This window comes from Phascolarctos cinereus, unplaced genomic scaffold, assembly GCF_003287225.1.
Source record: "Phascolarctos cinereus isolate Bilbo 61053 unplaced genomic scaffold, phaCin_HiC Scaffold_726;HRSCAF=1367, whole genome shotgun sequence".
Taxonomy (NCBI): Eukaryota; Metazoa; Chordata; class Mammalia; order Diprotodontia; family Phascolarctidae; genus Phascolarctos; species Phascolarctos cinereus.
The window spans coordinates 373,734,081-373,753,250 of NW_027556098.1; the positions used below are offsets into that span (position 1 = coordinate 373,734,081).

General features: G+C 47.2%; 1 protein-coding gene across 3 annotated transcripts in view; it reads left to right on the forward strand.

Moving 5' to 3' along the window:
• Positions 1–12,587, forward strand: part of SLC30A2 (solute carrier family 30 member 2) — a 14,972-nt gene extending 2,385 nt beyond the window's left edge. For 2 of the 3 annotated variants that reach the window (XM_020983173.2, XM_078145577.1), the window contains exons 2-8: positions 133–353; positions 608–754; positions 1,735–1,888; positions 4,780–4,960; positions 9,668–9,773; positions 11,595–11,729; positions 12,079–12,587. In XM_020983173.2, the coding sequence (XP_020838832.1) occupies positions 133–353; positions 608–754; positions 1,735–1,888; positions 4,780–4,960; positions 9,668–9,773; positions 11,595–11,729; positions 12,079–12,224 (1,090 nt within the window). In that variant the 3' untranslated portion in view covers positions 12,225–12,587. The other variant, XM_078145578.1, reaches the window with a different exon arrangement.
• Positions 12,588–19,170: the final 6,583 nt, after the last annotated feature.

The following is a 19,170-nucleotide window of genomic DNA, read 5'->3' on the forward strand; positions in this document are numbered from 1 at the left end:
TCCACTCTACCTTGTGCATCCCTAGTACTTAACCCAGGAAGCACACAGTTAACAATTGCTCATTCATTCATTCATCCTAAGCATTCCAACCCTTGGGGATGGAATAGGATGGGGCCCTTATTCTCTACCCAGGTCATACTCTGGAGCTCCTTGGCAGAATGGGGCCAGCCCAACTCCCTTGCCTGAGCCTGGTCTGGATCTGCAGGCCATTGGACTTGACTCCCAGAGCAATCAACACTGCCATGCTCAGCAGGGCCTCGGTGACCCTTATGACTGCCAGAAGGAGAGGGCCCGGCGACAATTGTATGTAGCATCCATCATCTGCTTTGTCTTCATAATCGGAGAAGTTGTGGGTAAGGAGCAAAGTGGGCTTCTTGGGCAGGTTCTGCCATCTGTGCTGATGGAAGAAAGCAGTGGGGAGGGGTGGGGGAATAACCCTAATAGGTAGACACTGGATTTCAATGGAACCCCATGTTAGCCAGCTAGGAAAGGAGCTGTATGATAACAAGCCACCTTCGTGAGTAGCAGGAAAGGAGGATCGGCCAAAGGTTCTAGGCTTAAGGCCCAACTAAGGGTTTCCTCGACCCCCATTTCTCTTGTCGTACAGGGGGTTACCTGGCCCATAGCTTGGCCGTCATGACAGATGCAGCTCACCTGCTTACTGACTTTGCCAGCATGCTCATCAGCCTCTTCTCTCTCTGGATGTCCTCCCGGCCGGCAACCAAGACCATGAGCTTTGGCTGGCATCGAGCAGGTGAGGGACGATTGAGTTGGGGCTTTAGCATTGGTTAGTCTATCCACCCCACCCCAGGGCACTGTCTGTGGGCAGAATTTTGTGCTGGCCCAGGGGGGTAGGAATGGGACCTAAAGGAAGGAAGGAATCACAGAGGCACAGAACGGTATAGTTAAAATAAGGAGCCTTAGAATATAGAGTCAGAGCTAGGAGAGGTCTCAGAACAGAGAAGGTCAGAGCTGGAAGTCACCTTAAAAGAGAGAATGTTAGAGCTGAAGCCTAGAAAGGGGGAGTGAATCACCCATAGTCAAATAGCAGACTTGACCTTTACCCTCAGGGAGTCTCATCTGACAAGGAAGATGAACTCCCCTGCCAGGAGACATAGTGACCTACAAGATCAAATGAATCTAAGATTAACTATGTTTCTGCATATTTGAGGGGAAGTGGCAAGGTGGACTGTCCAAAGCCAGGTAGGAAATGTCTCAGAGACTTATTAACGTGTCTTGGATTTGGCCCCTTGGGGAGCTACGAAGTCCCTTGCACTCCAGTTGTCCTTCTTTATTGGGTACATTAATTCACTAGCTCCCACAGCGGATGTAACAAAGTGTCAGTTTTCCCACCTGTAAAATGATGGATTTGGACAAGAAGATAGTCAAGAACCCTTCCAGCTTTAACATGCTGTGTTCTAATGTTCTCTGCATTCATGTTCTAACATTCTAGATTCTGAATCCTTTCAGTTTTGAGATTCTGTGTTCTAATCTCAGATGACCATTTAATTTTAATAAGTTTTATAGTCCCTCCTGTCACTAACAATTTTATGAATCGTTTGTAAGCAGTGAAAGGTGATAAGGGGGTCATTCCTGGTACTTAGTCTTGGCCAGTGGGCCCCATTTTAAAGTGTCTTCACTCTGTTTTAAAGGACCCCATTGCCTACCCCTAACAAAACAGTCTGTGGAATTGTTCACTAATTATCAGTGTCTGGGATGGGGTTTGCTTCTCAGAGATCTTGGGAGCTCTGCTGTCAGTGCTGTCCATCTGGGTGGTGACTGGGGTCCTCGTATATCTGGCGGTTCAGCGTCTGGTCTCTGGAGACTATGAGATTGAAGGTGGGGCTATGCTGATCACTTCAGGCTGTGCTGTAGCGGTGAATATCATGTAAGTCTGGGCCCCACCATTGCACCACCCTCCCCATCCAATCAATCCATCAGTCACTGATCCCTGTCCCTGGGAGGGAGAATGGAAGGAGGAATTTGATCACATGTTGAAGAGACAAATCCCTCCCATTTTATGTGTGTTGGAGGTTTCTAGTAAAAAAAAATGGGCCAGGCTTTATCCCTGAACTCTGGACTTTCCATCCTGGAGTGACTTTCAGCTTCATACTCCCCTGTATCTGGCTGTGAACCTTCCCATTCCTGGGATTTATTCCTTTCTTAGAGACCCCAGTTCATAACCTGGGGCCACTGGACAGGTCCACTCTTTATTAAAGTGCAGGGAATACATTTCAGGTAGGACTCACCTTCTCTAGATCCATCCCTATACTTCCAGCCAGCAGCCCTTTCCCAAACGGCTACCTGGAACACTTAGCATGAAGCCAGACAGCTAGTGATCTTAGCCAGCTCTGAGGAGAAAGAGTATCCCATCTGGGGAGATGGTGTGCTATGATGGAAAAAGCCCTGTATCTGAAGGCAGAGGACTGGACTTCCAACCCCACCTCTGCCACTTATAGCTGTGTGACTTTGGGCATGCCGTTCCATGAGCCTCAGTTTCCTCAATTGTAAAATGAGGCGGTTGGATTAGGTAGTCTTTGAGGCTCCTTCCAGTCCTAGATCTAGTCTGTTTTTTAGGGTATGGGGCAAGAATTGATTTTTCTTAATGTTTGAATATTTTTAAGTCCTTGAAGTCAGGAGGCCCTGAGTTCAAATCCAGCCTCATACTTACTAGTTGTGTGACCCTGGACAAGTCACTTAACCCCAATAGCCTAAAAAAAAAAAAGGAATCTCCCCCCAAATTCTAATAATAGCTCACATTTATATAGAGCTTTAAGGTTTACAAAGCTGTTTACATATACCTTACTTGCTCCGAACTGGGTTGCATAAAGCTGGTCTCATTTCTTCAACAAACATTAATTAATACCTGCTGTACTGAGGGAGAAAGCACTGCTTCCCTAAGGAATGATCCTTGCCCTCCTCCAGTTGGTAGAAAGCAGAAAGAACTAGAGACCAGGAGTCAGTAGACCTGTGTTCCAGATGTAGCTCTGCCACTAACTCAACGGCTCAAATAATTTCCCCCAATCTTGCCTCAGTTTCCTCCTCCATAAAATGAGTCAATTGGTCTCTAAGTCTTCTTCCAGCCGGATGGCCTACAAGTGCGGCCCTTTGACTTAATCCAAACTTCACACAACAAATCCCCTTAATAAAAGGATTTGTTTTGTAAAACTTGGACTTGGTCAAAAGTCCAAATCCAAGGACCTAGAAGGCTACATGTGGCCTCAAGGCCACTGGAGGACAGAGGGCTAGCTTTGGAGTTAGGAGACTGAATTCAAACCCTGCCTCAGATACTTACTCAGCTGTATGACCTGGGGCAAGTAAAGGGAAATAAAAATCTTTCCCAGCTTCCAGGATTGTTGTGAGGATGGACTGAGATAATCATGGAAAGTGCTTTGCAAATCCTAGAGCGATAAACACTAGCTATTTATTATTATTCCAGCTCTAAAGTTTTATGATTGATTCTATAAAACTACAATTCAACAAATCAGTGTCGATTAAGTATCCACACTATGCTAGGTGCTAGGAATTAAAGAGGAAAAATAGAGTAGTCCCTGCCCTGAAACAGGGTCTGATTCTCTCTGTGTCTCTGTCTTTGTGTCTCTCTCTCTTCCTCTCCATCTTCCCCTCTCTCCCCTGTTCTTTGCCCTCTTCTCCTCAATCCCTTCTCCCCTCTCCCCTTCCCTTCTCTCTCTCTCTTCCTTCTTTTCCTCACTCCCTTCCCCTTCTCTTTCTCTATTGTTTTTTAAATGGATACATTTTGCTAATTCCTAACTAGTACCCAAATACCACACTCTCATCACATTCCCCAATAAAGCATATTCTCCCCAAAGAGTTAAGCAGTACATCCTGATTGCAACTGCTAGTATGTGTCACTTTTCACTTTTATGGTTTACTGATTGTCAACAGAGAGGAAGTTAATGTGCCCTTTAACTTTAATGATATTATGCCAACACTGCTCTTTGTAGTTGACCTGAGTTCGGCTGTGTTTCAAAGCTGTCTTTATTGACGTTGTTGGAGCCATTGTATATACTGGTCTTCTGGCTCTTTCTTCCCTCTGCATCACTTCATACAAGTCTTCCTATGTTTTTCTGAATTCCTCATCGTCATCACTATGACGTAATTGTATTCACAATAACCTTCATCTACCACAGTCTGTTCCAGCTGTTCCCCAATTGTTAGAACTATATTTTGTTGGTCTTTTTTTTTTGTTATCCCAAATAATGCTTCTCTTAGTCATTACCTCCTTGGGGGTGGGGGGGACAAGGTGGGGGATGGAATCCAGTCCCAGAAAAGGAATTTCTGGATCAAAGAATATGAACAATTCAGTAATTTTCCTTGTATAATTTTAAATTGTTTTCTGGGATGCTTAAATCAATTCACAGTTCTGTCACTAGAGAACAAGCATGGACATCTTCCCTCTGCCCCTTCAACATCTAATTTTCCCATTTTGTTTATGCTGGTTAGATTCTAGAATTGTTTTTCTTCTAGGGTTCCCTGAAAGTGAAATTCATGGTGGTAGAGCAGGGAATTGTGGGGGCAGTGAACCTGGTACTTTCTTTGTGCTACCAACCTATTAAATTGGTTCTCCAGATCTAGTCTGATAGAAGCTGTGCTGAGAATAATCACTTAATTGGGCTTTGAGCCATGATCCCCTAAAGTTCCCACCCTACCTTTCCCAAAGGTTCCTGCAGAGTTTAGAGGGTCACAAGACAATTCTGAAGATAGAGAGGCTAATGGTGGCGCTTGGGACTCTGTCCGATTCTCTCTTTTCTTTGCTAGAATGGGGTTTACTCTTCACCAGTCTGGCCACAGCCATGGGCACAGCCATGGACACAGTCATGGGACCAGTTCGAAGCAGGAGGAGCAGAACCCCAGTGTCCGAGCAGCTTTTATCCATGTGGTTGGGGATCTACTGCAGAGCCTGGGTGTCCTAGTGGCTGCTTATGTACTCTACTACAAGGTAAGGGGATTATTAGCTCAAGGTGGGAATGGATGCTGTGTCTGAGCTGAAAAGAGAAGATGTGGGTACAAGCTTCAGCTCTACCACTTAACTAGCTGTGAGTCTAACCAAGCTCCTTAGCCCCTCTGGACTTGGTTTCCTCTTCTGTAAAATGTGGATAACAATAACTGCCCCATCTTCCTCTTAGGGATTGTGGGCAGGGCAGGCCAAGTGAGATCATGGGCAGGGAAAACCCTTTGAAGAGCTGTCTTTGTGGGAGAGATTGTTCTTCAGCAGTAAGGCTTTGAGAAGAGCTGATAGGTAGGTCTCCCAATACAGCATTATTTCTCAGCTCCAGAAACTTAGAGCGAAGACCCTGCCCTGAGGGAGGCCACTGCCTTCTAGAAAGTAGTGAACTTGGGCAGAATAGGCAGAGCCAGCATAGGTAATGCCAGTGATGGGCATGTTGTACACAGAGAGAGGGAAGTGACTTACCAAAGATCAGATAGTTTTCTTTCTTTTTTTTTTTTATAATTAATTTTTAGTTTTCAACATTCACTTTCATAAGATTTTGAGTTTTAAATTTTCTGCCCCTCTCTCTCCACCTCCCTCTCCAAGATGGCATGCAATCTGATAGAGGCTGTACTTATACATTCATATTAAGCATATTTTCCCATTATTCATGATGCAAAGAACAATTAGAACTAATGGGAGAAACCATGAGAATGAAGCAATAAAACAAAACAACAAAGGAAAAGGAGAGCAAATAGTCTGCTTCGATCTGCATTCAGACTCCATAGTTCTTTCTCTGGATGTGGATAGCATTTTCCATCATGAGTCTGTTGGAGATGTCTTGGATTCTTGCATTGCTGTGAAGGGCCTAAGTCTATCAAAGTCAGTCATTTCACAATGTGACTGTTGTTGTGTACAATGTTCTCCTGGTAAAACGCTTCACAAATTTTAAAGTACTCTATAAATGTCAATTACTAGGAATAATTTCCCTCCATTTGTTTTCCAAGGGCAGTTTTTTTTTTGTTGGTCAGTTGTTTTCAGTCATGTCTGACTCTTCATGACCCCATTTGCGGTTTTCTTGGCAAAGATGCTGGAGTGATTTATCATTTCCTTCTGCAGTTCATTCTACAGATGAGGAAACTGAGGGAAACAGGGTTAAGTGACTTACCCTAGGGTCACACAGCTAGTAAGTGTCTGAAGTCAGACTTGAACTCAAGAAAATGAAGTCTTCCTGATTCCAGGCCTGGCACTCTATCCACTGTGCCACCTAGCTGCCCCAACAGAACTTTAGCTCTCCTTTTTATCCCATGACTCTACCTTCTATTATACTCACCTATGAATAGGTCATATTTCTCTGTTATCCAGTAGAAGATAAGCCCTTTGAGGGCAGGGATTATTTCCCCAGTGCTCAGCACAGTGCCTCATACATAGTAAGAACTGAACATTTGTTAAGCTGAATTGAGAAAAGCAGGGCCCAAAGAGCGCAGAAATGACCTGTCCAAGGTCACACAGTTAGTAAATAGTAGAGCCAGGATTTGAACCTGCTTTCCTAACTCCTAGTTCAGAGGTCTTTATCTCTCTCCTATTGTTCCTGACTGTGTCAACTACCTTTTTTTCCCTCACAGTCATCTCCTCAGAGAATATGGCCCAAAATAGAGTCAGTGTGGTATAGTGGATAGGTCTACAGTTCACACTCTATCTCAGACCCAATAAGTAAGTCATAGAAAATTGCTTGAAAAATAGCAATCAGTGGGTTCAATGATCAGTTTTTAAAGTTTGCTGTGTGTCAGGCACTGTCCGAGGTGCTGGCGATGGACAAAAATGAAACAGTCCCTACCCTCAAGAAGCTTAGTTCTATAGGGGGGAGACAACATATGTAAGTGTTTATATACATATGTATATAACAAATCTATATGGAAATACATGCAATATATAATACATGTGTCTGTGTGTGTCTGTGTATAAAGTGTGTGTATGTATGATGAATTAACGGGGGTAAGAGAGTGGAGAGGGCCTAGCAGCTGTAGGGGATTAGGAAGGCTTCTTGGGGAAGGTGAAATGACTTGTCCAGGGTGACAAAGCTCATACAAATGGCAGAAATGCAATTTGAACCCTAGTCTTCCTCACTAATCCCAATGTTCTTGTCTTCTCCACCACATAGCCTCTCTTTAGGCGGAAGTGATCTCAAGGAAACAAAGGCACATTTGGCACAGATGTCGGGGAGGGGACAGAGTCCTGAGTTAAGAATGAGGGAACACGGGTTCAAGTCCTACCCACCAGTACTTCCTGATACTGATGAAGTCCTGGATTCTTCAGATATTCCTAAACATGTGCCCCAGAGTGGGAAAAGGTGTAAATGGCTCCGTACTTACTATTGTATGTGAATCCTAGAGTTTGTTATTTATTTATCCTAGGTATTATTATTATTATATATTATTTATATATTATTAGTTATTTATCCTAGTTCACTCTGGCCCTGGCCTGACCAATACTGAAGGATTATGTCTGCTTATTTATTCATTCACTCATTGATTTATTCACTCATTTGTTTATTTATTTGCTGGTTCAGTGGGGGGGGTGGCTAGTGTTTGGGAATCGAGGTTGGGAATGGGCTTTTCATAGAACTCTGGAATCTCAGGCTTGAGAGGGACCCCAGAGATCACCATCCTAGGTCAACCCACATCAGAGCAAAACCTCCCCCCTTTTCTAATGTAATAGACAAGTGATCACCCAGCCTCTTCCTCAATTGATATTTCCTGAGGCAGTCCCTTCCATTTGGGGGCAGATCAAATTGACAGAAAATTTCTCCTTGATCAGAAACTGAAATCTGTCTCCCTAGAGCATCTCACACACACCCTCCCCTGAGTGGCAGCTGCTATGGTAAAAAGAATGTTTATCCCGGGGTTAGAAGACCTGGGTTCAAAACCTACTTTGGACAGGAGACTTGGCTTCAGATTCTACTTTGGACAGTCATTAGCTTGTGACTGTGCACAATTCACTTGATTTCTCTGAATTGTAATGTCCTTACCCTAATAGAAACATAGGTTTAGAGCTGAAAAGTCCTCAGAGACCATCTGATCCAATTCACTGACTTTATAGATAAAGAAACTGAGACCCAGAAAAACTAAATGACTTGATTATATTTGTTTTAAAACACTTCACACAATGCCTGGCACATAGTAGGTACTAGACAAATGCTTACGCTTTTCCTTTCTCTTTCCCCTCATCCATGGTCACATAAATAGGAAATAGCAAAAACCATGGCTTGAAGCCGTGTTTTCTGACTCTGGGTTCTTCTGCCTGCCTGATCACCGGATCATCCTCTCCGTCATACCCAATAAATGTGGAATATGCCCCAGAGCTCTTTCCTGGGGCCCCTTGTCTTTTCTCTCTGTGTATTCTTGGTGATTGTATCAGCACTTTGAGTTCAATGATTATCTCTTATGTAAATGATTCCTAGATCTATTTATCCAGCCCTAAGCTCTGGTCCTTCCTCACTAACTGCTTAGAGGGCATTTTCACACTCAGAGCATTTAAAATAGAACTCATTATTTCTCCCATCTCCCCAAGCCCATCCCTCTTTCAATTTCCCCTGCTCTAAGGTAACTTTGTATGTAATTTGTATATACACACACCTATGTGTGTCTCTGTTGTCTCTCTCAGTAGAAGGTAACCTCCTTCAGAGTAGGGACTCATTTTGCTCTTTCTTGGTAAATCAAGCACTTAACCCAGTGCCAGGAACAAAGTAGGTTGTTGAATGAGTGATTCCATGGCTGGTGTCTGGCTACATGTCTGGAGCCCTTTGGAGTCTACTCCCCTAAAAGAATCTGGCCTCTATGGGGAAGCAAACCTTCCAAGGAAGGAAGGGAGGAAAGCAACTGGCATGGATTAAGCAGCTACCTCAGCCAGGTGCTTCACAAATTCTGTCTTGTTTGATCTTTACAGCAACCCTGGGAGGTAGGTGATGTTATTACCCCCATTTTACAGATGAGGAAACTGGGGCAGGTAAAGGTTAAGTGACTTAACTAGGGTCATACAGCTAGTTAGTATTTGAGACTGGATCTTCCCGACTCTGGGACTAGTGCTCTATCTATTATGAGACACCTGGAAGCCTGGTCCATCTTGACCAGGATTAGTGCCTTGGTCTAACCAGCCCTTTCTCCTGGAAGGGCCTGCTTCCTAGTTGCTATAAAGGTACTTTGATATCCTTAAAATGCTGTAAAACTGTGGGTGTATTATTCTAATTCCTAGTTCAGCCCCTGGGGGGAGGGAGGCAGAACAGAACTCTTCTCTCTTCCAAGTGACATCCTTTTAAATGCTTGGAAACCGGTGGGGCTAGGAGGGTGCAAGCAGGCCCTGAGCGCTTTCTTCTCCAGGCCAAAGATAGTCACTCTCCTAGCAGTGGTGAGCCAGGCCTGGGGGGAGGCAGGTGGAAAGGCTTGCCAATTCAGAAGAGTGATTTTTGGCTGTCCCTCAGTGGCAGGGAAGGCTGGTGGACGAGATATTTATTTACAAGGTTAATTGAGGGTGAAGCCTTTGCTACTGCCTCAGCTCAGAAGCCTCAGCTACTGCTTAAAAGTAAGGTGCTGGCTCAGGACGCAGAAGAGCTCAGATACTCTCTGTGTGACATCTCCTTTCCTCATCTACAAAGTGAGGAGGTTGGGCCATATGGCCACTGACGTCCCTTTTAATCTACGGTCTTTTTTCTCCCACCAGCCCGAGTACAAGTATGTGGACCCCATCTGTACTTTCCTCTTCTCCATCTTGGTCCTAGGTACCACTCTGACCATCTTGAGGGATGTAGTTCTTGTGCTGATGGAAGGTAAACCTCTTTACCCTAACCTGAAGAGTGGGGCCCCTTGGGTCACAGGGCAGTGAGAGAGATGAAGGAGTTGTCGCTACGGCTCTGAGTATGGGCCCGTCCCATGGGAGGTGCCCCCGTGTGGCTGTCTGGGAATTCCCCTGATGCCCACCGTTATGTAAGGAGACTTCTTGCTCAGTCATGTCTGACTCTTTGTGACCTTGGGGACCATAGCATGTCAGTACTGTCCATGGGGTTTTCTTGGCAAAGATACTGGAATGGTTTGCCATTTCCTTCTCCAGTGGATTAAGTGACTTGCCCAGGGTCACAGAGCTAACAAATGTCTGAGGCCGCATTTGAACTCAGGTCCTCCTGACTCCAGGGCTGGTGCTGTATCCACTGTGCCACCTAGCTCCCATATGGAGGCTTAGCTTTGCCACAGATTCACTGTGTGATCTGGAGTGTGTTACTGGGGTATGGGCCTCAGCTGCCTTATCTGTACATTGAGAACATTGGACTTTGTGATCTAAAACCTTCCTTCCAGCTCTGATATGGTGTTCTAAGCCTTGAGCCTCTAAGAGCTCTTTGTCCTACTTGTGTTCACTCCAAAAGAAGGGGTTCTAGTTAAGGGCCAGTGGGCATCAGGGTTTCCTACAAATTTGTGTGAGCTGGGCCGGGGAGGGGCAGGGGGGTTGGGCCTTGGCCGGGCTGACCTTACCTTGAAGGCCCTGGCTTTGTCCTTTTTCCAAGCCCCAAGCCCCACCCTCCAGTACTGTTGAGCACAGGCCAGCAAGGGCAGTTCCTAGAAATGTCTCCCCCACCTTCTACCCTCACCTCTCTTCCCTGCCAATGGGAGACTTCCTCCCCTATTCTGAGCTGTGGGAGGGGAACACTTGTCCGACTAGCTTCAGAAACTCCTTCCCCAGGACCTCTTTCATCTTTACCTTCCACCAGGGAGAGGGAAGGGCAAAGGCACCCTTCCCATTGTACAAACGGCAGCAAGTCACAGGTAAAGTCAAGGAATAGAACCTGGGGCTCTTTCCACGGCCAGTGCCACTCCTCCTGGATTACAGGTGACATACCACCCCCACTCCCTCTCAGTGGGGCACAGATGTTGAGCTGTTTTGCTGGAGATGAGAATGGATTGCCTGGAAAGCAATTTTGTTTGAATGAAATTAACTGACTGAAGCAGTGAAAAATAATGGAGGAGGCATAGGACTAAGGAATACCTTGACTTGCTGTGTAACTTTGAGTAAATCACTTCCCACCCCTCCCCCACCCGCCATGGGCCTTGTTCAGTTGTTTTCAGTCCATCTCTTCATGATCCCATTTGGGGTTTTCCTTGGCAAAGATACTGGAGTGTTTTGCCACTTCCTTCTCCAGCTCATTTTACAGACAAGAAAACTGAGGCAAACAGGGTGAAGTGACTTGCCCAGGGACACACAGCTAGTGAGGCCACATTTGAACTCAGGTCTTCTCCAGGCCTGGTACTCTATCCACTTGGAGACCCAATTGCCCCTAGATTCTGCATATTTAAGATGGGGGGAGGGGAGAGGAAATTGTTGTCCGTGGTCTCAGGACTGTGACACTAGATGAGACCAGATCCTGAAGCAGCCTTTGAGCTTTGGTCCCAGGGATGTTGTACTGTAGCCACTGGCACCTCCTTCCTAGCCACACAGACATAGACATGGGTCAGCTTGACCCAGAGAGCTAGGTGGAAGGATGAATTCTCAGACCTGCCAGCTCTTCCTCTCTGGGCTAGTGATCCCCTTTCCAGGAGGCTGGGGGTGGGATAGGAGAGGAATAAGTCTTCTCTCATCCTCTTTCCCCTGTTGTCCTCAGCAACCCCCAAGGGGGTGGATTTCACCGCTGTCAGAGACCTGCTGCTCTCCGTGGAAGGGGTGGCCGCCCTTCACAGCCTGCACATCTGGGCTCTGACGGTAGCCCAGCCTGTGCTCTCTGTCCACATCGCCATTGGTGAGGAGCCAACCGGCCAGGGGCTAGAGCTATTCATCCTGTAACTCAGGGCTGGGGCTTGGGCTGAACGGGGATGAGGGGAGATGGGGATGGCAATAGTGGTAGGAACAGCGTTTGCGATTTAGCTAAAGATAGCCTTGGAAATGGAGGCAGGGCCAGAGGCTAGGAATGGGGACAGGGATGGGACCCAGAAGGGGACTGGAAAGCTATGAGTGGTATTGGGATAAAAATGATGACCAGGGTCAGAGGGTGAGTCAGGGTCCAGGCTCTGATCAGGGATGGGCTTAGGGGCCAATGCTGAAGGAGAGTAAAGGACACATTTTCTCTCCACTCTTCCGTGCCTCCCTAGCCCAGGAAGCAGACGCCCAGGCTGTGCTGAAGGAGGCCAGATCCCGGCTGCAGGGGATGTTCCATTTCCATACCACCACCATCCAGATAGAGGATTATTCAGAGGACATGAGAGACTGTCAGGAATGCCAAGGCCCCTCTGACTGAGCCTCCTCCTGCCCCTGAGCTGCTGACCATCCCAGAGCCGCCTGGAATTTCAATGATGAGAAGGGTGTGGGACTGGGGGTGGGGAAGAAGAGGGCAACACGTTTCATGTTTTTCTCAAACTCCCAGGGCCCCTCACCAGGACTCAGCCCATTCCTTTTTTATATACATAAATTTAGCCATGTCCTGGACCCTCAACCCTTTTTGAGCCCTTGGACCACACTGGATTTATGGTCTGAGCTGAGCCAGCCCCTCACTCGGGACCACCTCTGCCAGCAGTGGTCCTTGTTGGCTCCCCTTGGCCCACTGAAATTACCAGGGTGGGACTCTGGATAATTTATAATATATGATGACTTCTTTCTTCCACTTAAGATGCTCCAGACTTTATGTTGATGGTGTGAATACCTAGCCCCATATTCGTGCTGATGAACCTTTGCCTAAGGCCGGCCCTATAGCCCTGTCTGTGCGCCTAGGCAGGCGTGGGGAGGCTTTTCTCTTCTCCTGCCTCAGGTGGGAGAGGAAAGAGAAATAGTGGGATGTTCAGAGAATAGAGTTGAGGCTCTCTACCACCAAGAGTTTGACTTCGAACTTAGCTGTAAGGGCTGAGTGCTGAGGCTGAGGTGGGGAGAGAAAAGGGAGGAGAGGGAAGAGGCTTGCCCCCAGCTTCTCCCACCTTCCTGCTGCTGGTCCAAGGGGTGTCTCATAATTTTCTGTAATAGGCACACTCCCATAATCCTGTTTGTTTTTCCTTACTCTTAAAAGACAAATTATATTTAAGAAAGTCCTAGTGGGGAATGATGGGCTTAAGCAATCCACCCCCTCATGTCCCCATTAGAGGAGCCTGGGACGATAGACACAGAGCCCTGGACTGGGAGATTTCTGAGCCTCTTAGGGCATCTCAAGTAGCCTTCCTATGCCTCAGTTTCCCCAGCTATAGGCCCTCTCATTGAATTCGAGTTTTAGAGCTGGAGACTACCTTAGAGACCAGGTAATCCAACCCTTTCAATTGACAGGAGAACCTGGGGCTCAAAGCTGAGAAGGGACATTCTCAAAGTCCCACAGTATATGAATTCAGGGACCTAGAGCTGGAAAGTACCTCAGAGGCTGTCTAGTGCAGATCCATTTTACAGGTGAGGAAACTAAAGGCCAGAGAAGGGACTTGCCCAGAACCACATAAGCAGAAAGCATCACAGGTGGGTTTTGAACCCAAGTCTGGTGACTTCAGAACTAACAGTGTCCTGCTGCCTCCAAGGGCAGAGCTGAGGCTCAAAACTGAAAGGCCACTTCCTGGTACTTCTTTTGACTGGGGAGGGCAGGTCACTTCTGAGAAGGGAAGTCTTCTGAGTTTTTCCTCCTTCCCCCCCTTTCTTCACACTTCCCTCTTTAGGAAAGTATCCAGGTGGCATGCTGGTTCAGGTACCAGGCCTGGAAGCGGGAAGACTGGAGTCCAAATCTGGCCTTGGACACGGTAGCTGTGACCCTGGACAAGTCACCTAACCTCCATCTGCCTCTGTTTCCTCATCTGTAAAGTGGGGATAATAATAGCACCTACCTCCCAGGGTTATTTGTAGGGATCAGGTGAGATAATATTTGTAAAGCACTTTGTATACCTTAAAATGCCAGATAAATGTTAGTTATTATTATTATCATCATCATAATTATTAGGGGCAGCTAGATGGCACAGTGGATAGAATTCCAGACCTGGAGTCAGGAAGACCTGAGTTCAAATTCAGCCTCAGATACTTACCAGGTGTGTGTGACTCTGGGCAAGTCACTTCACCCAGTTTACCTTAATTTCCTCATCTGTAAAATGAGCTGGAGAGGGAAATGGCAAACTGCTTCAGTATTTTTTGCCAAGAAAACCCCAAATGGGGTCATGAAGAGTCAGACACAATTGGAAGCACTGAACAAGTTAATTTACCTTATCATCTGTGTCAACAGACCAGGAACCCCCTATCCCTCAACAATGGCCACAGTAAATTGGGGCCAATCACAGCAAGGGATAGCCGAGGGTCACTTGGAGGCAGCCTGGGTACAGAGCATTTCTCAGGGCCCTGACTCCTAGGCCGGTGCTCTTTCCATACAACAACTGGCATCAGTGGAGTACTTTTAAGTTTGCGAAACACCTTCCTTACAGTATCTCACTGTAGCCTGACCAGGATACTAGGAGGCTGGTACAACAAGCCTCTTCTCCATTTTACAGTTGAGAAAACTTCGGCTCAGAGAGGCTACGACTTGCTCACAGATACACAGGTGGTATCCAAAGTGGGCTTTGAACCTGTCATCTGTACTCCTGCTCTAATGCTTCTGGCCTATGCTACAACATGCCCTTCCCTCCCCTCCCCTCCCCTCTCCTTCCAAGAAACCCAACCCAAACCACTGGAGGCCCCTAAGCTTTGGAAAGGCCCAGCCTCTGTTTGAAGCATGCCTCTGCCCACAGGGCCTGGCATGAACTTCGCCTTCCATGCAGCAATATGACTCCCCGGTGGGGTCAGCTGTCCTTTGCAGACTTCTGCCAAGGTGAAATCTATGAGCACTCACAGAGCATTTCATAAACACAGCATGGGGTCGGGCTTGTGGAACACACAACAGTCTCCCCCGACCTGCCCTGAGGGAGTTTGTGCTTTGGGACTGGATGGGCTGGGCTGGATTGCCAGGAAAGCCCCACTTCCCCCAAAGGAGGGCAAGGCCTGAGGGGGCGGCTGCAAACTGGTCCATTCCTGAAGATGGAGAGTGTCCAGAAGAGTTTAGCCAGGATAGCTCTTTCAACACCTCCTTTGGGATACAGCTGAATCCTTTTACACTCATAATTGCCTTCCTCTAAAGACCTTTCTAGGGCAGCTGGGTCACTCGGTGGAGAGTGCCAGGCCTGGAGTCAGGAAGACCTGAGTTCAAATCCAGCCTCAGACACCTTCTAGCTGTGTGATCGTGGGCCAGTCCCTTAACCCTGTTTGCCTCAGTTTCCTCATCTGTAAAATGAACCAGAGAGAGAAATGGCAATCCCCTCCAGTATCTTTGCCAAGAAAACTTCAAATGGGGTCACAAAGAGTCAAACATGACTGAAACAACTGAACAAAAAGAGACCTTTTTATAAGTGGGTTAACTCAGGCCCAGATAGAAGTGATTTGCTGCTTAAGGCAAGAGAAGATAGAGCAGTGGGCCTGGAGTCAGGACCTGAGTTCAAATCCAGCCCCAGACATTTATTAGCTTTGTGACCCTGGGCAAGTAGTTTATCTGCTGTCTGCCTCAGTTTCCCCAACTGTAAATGGGAATGATAATAATAGCACTTACCTCTCAGGATTGTTGTGAGGCTCAAATGAGATAATATTTGTGGAGTGCTTAGCACACTGCCTTGCACTTAGTAAGCACTATATAAATGCTAGCTATTATAATTTGACTTTCTAAGGTCACATAGGTAAGCAGTAAGGTTGGTCTCCAAACCCAGGATATCTGACTCTAAAGATGGTGTTCTTCCCCCTGCACCGTGCTCCTGACCACAATGGGACAGGGAAGGCAGGGAGGACAACACCTATGTTGTGGGCAAATCAGAGGCTGTTTGCTGGATGACTGGCGTGGCCATGCTAGGTTACATTGAAGCATGGACATGGGATGTCCCCAAAGTGATCGCCAGACACTAGCTCCCATTCCTAAGGCAGCTAGGTGGCACCCTAGTGGACAGAGCTCTAGGCTTGGACTCAGGAAGACCTGAATTCAAATGTGGCCTCAGACATTTACTAGCTGTGTGGCCCTGGGCAAGTCACTTCACCCTGTTTGCCTTGGTTTCCTCATCTGTAAAATGAGCTGGAGAAGGAAATGGCAAACCACTCCAGTATCTGCCAAGAAAACTCCAGATGGGGTCACAAAGAATTGGACACAACTGAAAAATGATTGAAATCCAGATATGTTACTCAGGCATAGAGGTTCTTGGCATGATGATGGAGGGAGGTGGGGCAGGAAACTGTAGTTTGGCATAGAGGAAAGAGCCTAGCCCTGAACAGCATCCAAGTGCTGGCTATATCACACTCTAGCCTGGTGACCTTGGCCAAGTCACTTCTTTCTGAGCCTTGGTAGACTTACCTGTAAAGTAAGAGATTGGACATGAATAATCTCCAAGAGCCCTTCCAGTCTGATATTCCATTGACTCAGGAGATCATTGGCCTACTACTACCATTGTTACTACTACCACAATCACCACTACCACTACCACTACTACTACTACTACTGCTACTACTACTGCTGCTGCTACTGCTGCTGCTACAATTACTATTGTTGCTACTGCTACTGCTGCTACTACTACTAGCTAGCTAGCATCTCATTTGAGCCTCACAACAACCCTGGGTGGTAGGTGTTATTATTACTCCCATTTTACAAATGAGAAAACTGAGACAGATACAGGTTAAATGACTTACCCAGGGTTACACAGCTAATATATGTCTGAGGCTGGATTTGAATTCAGGTTTTCCCAGCTCCAGATCCAGCCTTCTATCCATCACTTTCCCCTAGCTGCCTCTAGATAATAACTAATATTTAGAGAGCTAAGGTTTGCAAAATGCTTTACATATATAATTTCATGTGATCACCATAACAATGCCTTGTGAGATCGATATGATTTTCAACCCCATTTTGCAGATGGAGAAATAGGCCCAGTGACTTGCCTAGAGTGTCAGAGACAGGATTAGAACTCAGATCTTGAAGGGCCTTCCCTCCTCTGTGATGTTGTGACTCAGTAAAAGGCTGGGCCTTGCACCTCTGCTTACACCCACCTGTTCTCTCTGGCTGGCCAGGTGCTCTGTGCCTAAGTTAGCCCTGCAGAATTGCCAAGCAAACCTTTTCCTGGGTTCCATTCACCAGCTCTGAATTGTTCTTGACTTTCATCCAGGCTACCTGAGCCAGAGCACTTGGCTCTCTGGACCCTTTTTTTGGGGGGGGAGGAAGGGATTCCTCACTGAGTGTCCTCAGCTGCTACTTCCTCCCCCAGCTCCGGGGAGAGCGTGAGTCATCCTGTCCCAAGTGAATCAGGAGGCACCCGAGAGGACAGTGCGTTCCCCTTGATCCGGGTCACTGGGGGTTTCCAAAGCTCCCGAATCCATCCAAACACCTGACTTTGGGAAGGACCACCCACCCTCCTCCTCCACCACCCCCCCTCCACCACCACTAGGGCTTGGCCAGAGCTCCACCTAGCGCACAGTCCCTCCCCCACGTTCCTAGGCTTCTGGTAGTGCAGCTGCTAGAGAAAGATATTTATAGCTTGGGCAAGATGAGGCAGAACCTAGGCCCCTCAATTTCCAAAGTGATTGCAGCAGCCCCACCCCAGGAAAATTGTGATGAGGTGGGGTGAGGTGTGAAATGCAGTGAGGAAATTTAAACTCATCCCTCCCTGGACTAGGTAAAGGCTAGACTATATAGGAACAAGGTTCAGGCCTCAGGGACCCAGCAGCTGATGGGGTCAGGGAAACATTAATCAGGTGCTGATAGCTGGCTAAAACAAGAAATGTCCCTCTAGCTCCCTTAAACGTCACCAGACAGAAAGGTAGGAGGCCCAGATGGGAAGATTCCTGTTGCTAATTTAGGGGACCACTTTTAGCACCCTAGGATTTAGAGCTGGATGGGACCTCAAAGATATTTGAGTCTATCTTCTTTCCCCACTCCACTCCCCCACCCCATTTAACAGATAAGGAAATGGAAGCCCAGCAAGTAAAGGGTTGTGCCTTGGAGACAGTTAGTGGAGCCAGAATTCGAATCCAGTTCTTTTGACTCTCCTACCTCTCTCCCTCCCCTGGACTCAGTTTTCTCATATGTTAAAATGAGAGGCTTGGTTGAGATGATCTCTAAGATCTTTCCCCGATCTAAGGGAGAGTCAGTCTATAATAGAAGGACTAGGAAGGTCCTGCCACCTCCTTAGTGATGTGTCCAAGTCATTATGCCTTCCAGATCCTCAGTTTCCACCTTTATAAAATGCGGGTTCTCATCCACTATGTAAGGAAAAGGCTTTGCAAACTGTGGTGACTGCCACATGGCAAATGGGCCTTTGTCTCAGGGTGACCACTGTCCCCACAATCGGCTTCACAGCCCTCCAGTGACATGGGTTGCAAATGTTCTCAGCCACCATCCCTAGGGAGACCCAACTCCAGGGCTCACCTACCAAAGAGACTGAGGCCCCAGTGGGGTGTCCTCAGTACTTCTGTGTATGCCCTCCACACCTGCCCCTGTAACACAAACACACACACACACACACACACACACACACACACACACACACACACACACACACACCCCTGAATTTGCCCCAGGCAGTTTGGGCTAGTTACAACTTGGTATACAAGTTATGCAGAGCGATTTTCTTAAGGGTGACTCTGATTCTCTCTGGCCCCAGCAGACTGCTCATCTGCCCCCATTTCCTCTCCCAGCTCTGCTTTAGCTGGTCCCACTCCTGATGGGGGAGGGTGATAAAACACAACCCCCTGGGCTGTCCCCCTCTCTGACTGCCCAACTAAACAAGGGAACCCAGGACAGATTAAGAAGCCCAGACACAGGTAGCCTGCTGCTGCCCTCTGGTGGGGAAGGATTGTAGGGAGGGTGTTCGATTGAGGACTTCAAGACCTAGTGAATGGCTATGGGTCTCTGAACCAGATATCAGCCTCTGTGAGCCCAATATCAGCCCCTTCCCTCTTCCTCCCAAGGCTAGTGCAGGAGACCCTGGGAGTTATCTACTGACCACCTCAAACCAGGGTTAGATGTCTCTGGGGCTATGAGCTCTGCTGGGATGGAGTAAGCAATAATGAACCATCCTTTCAGATCATTGAATATTAGGACTGGAAGGAAGTCCTTATAGGTCATAGGGTCATATTTCAGAGCTAGGAGGGACCTTAGAAGCCATCTAGTCCAACACTGTTATTTTACAGACCGAGACCCAGAGAGGTTAAGTGATTTGCTCAGGTCACACATGCAG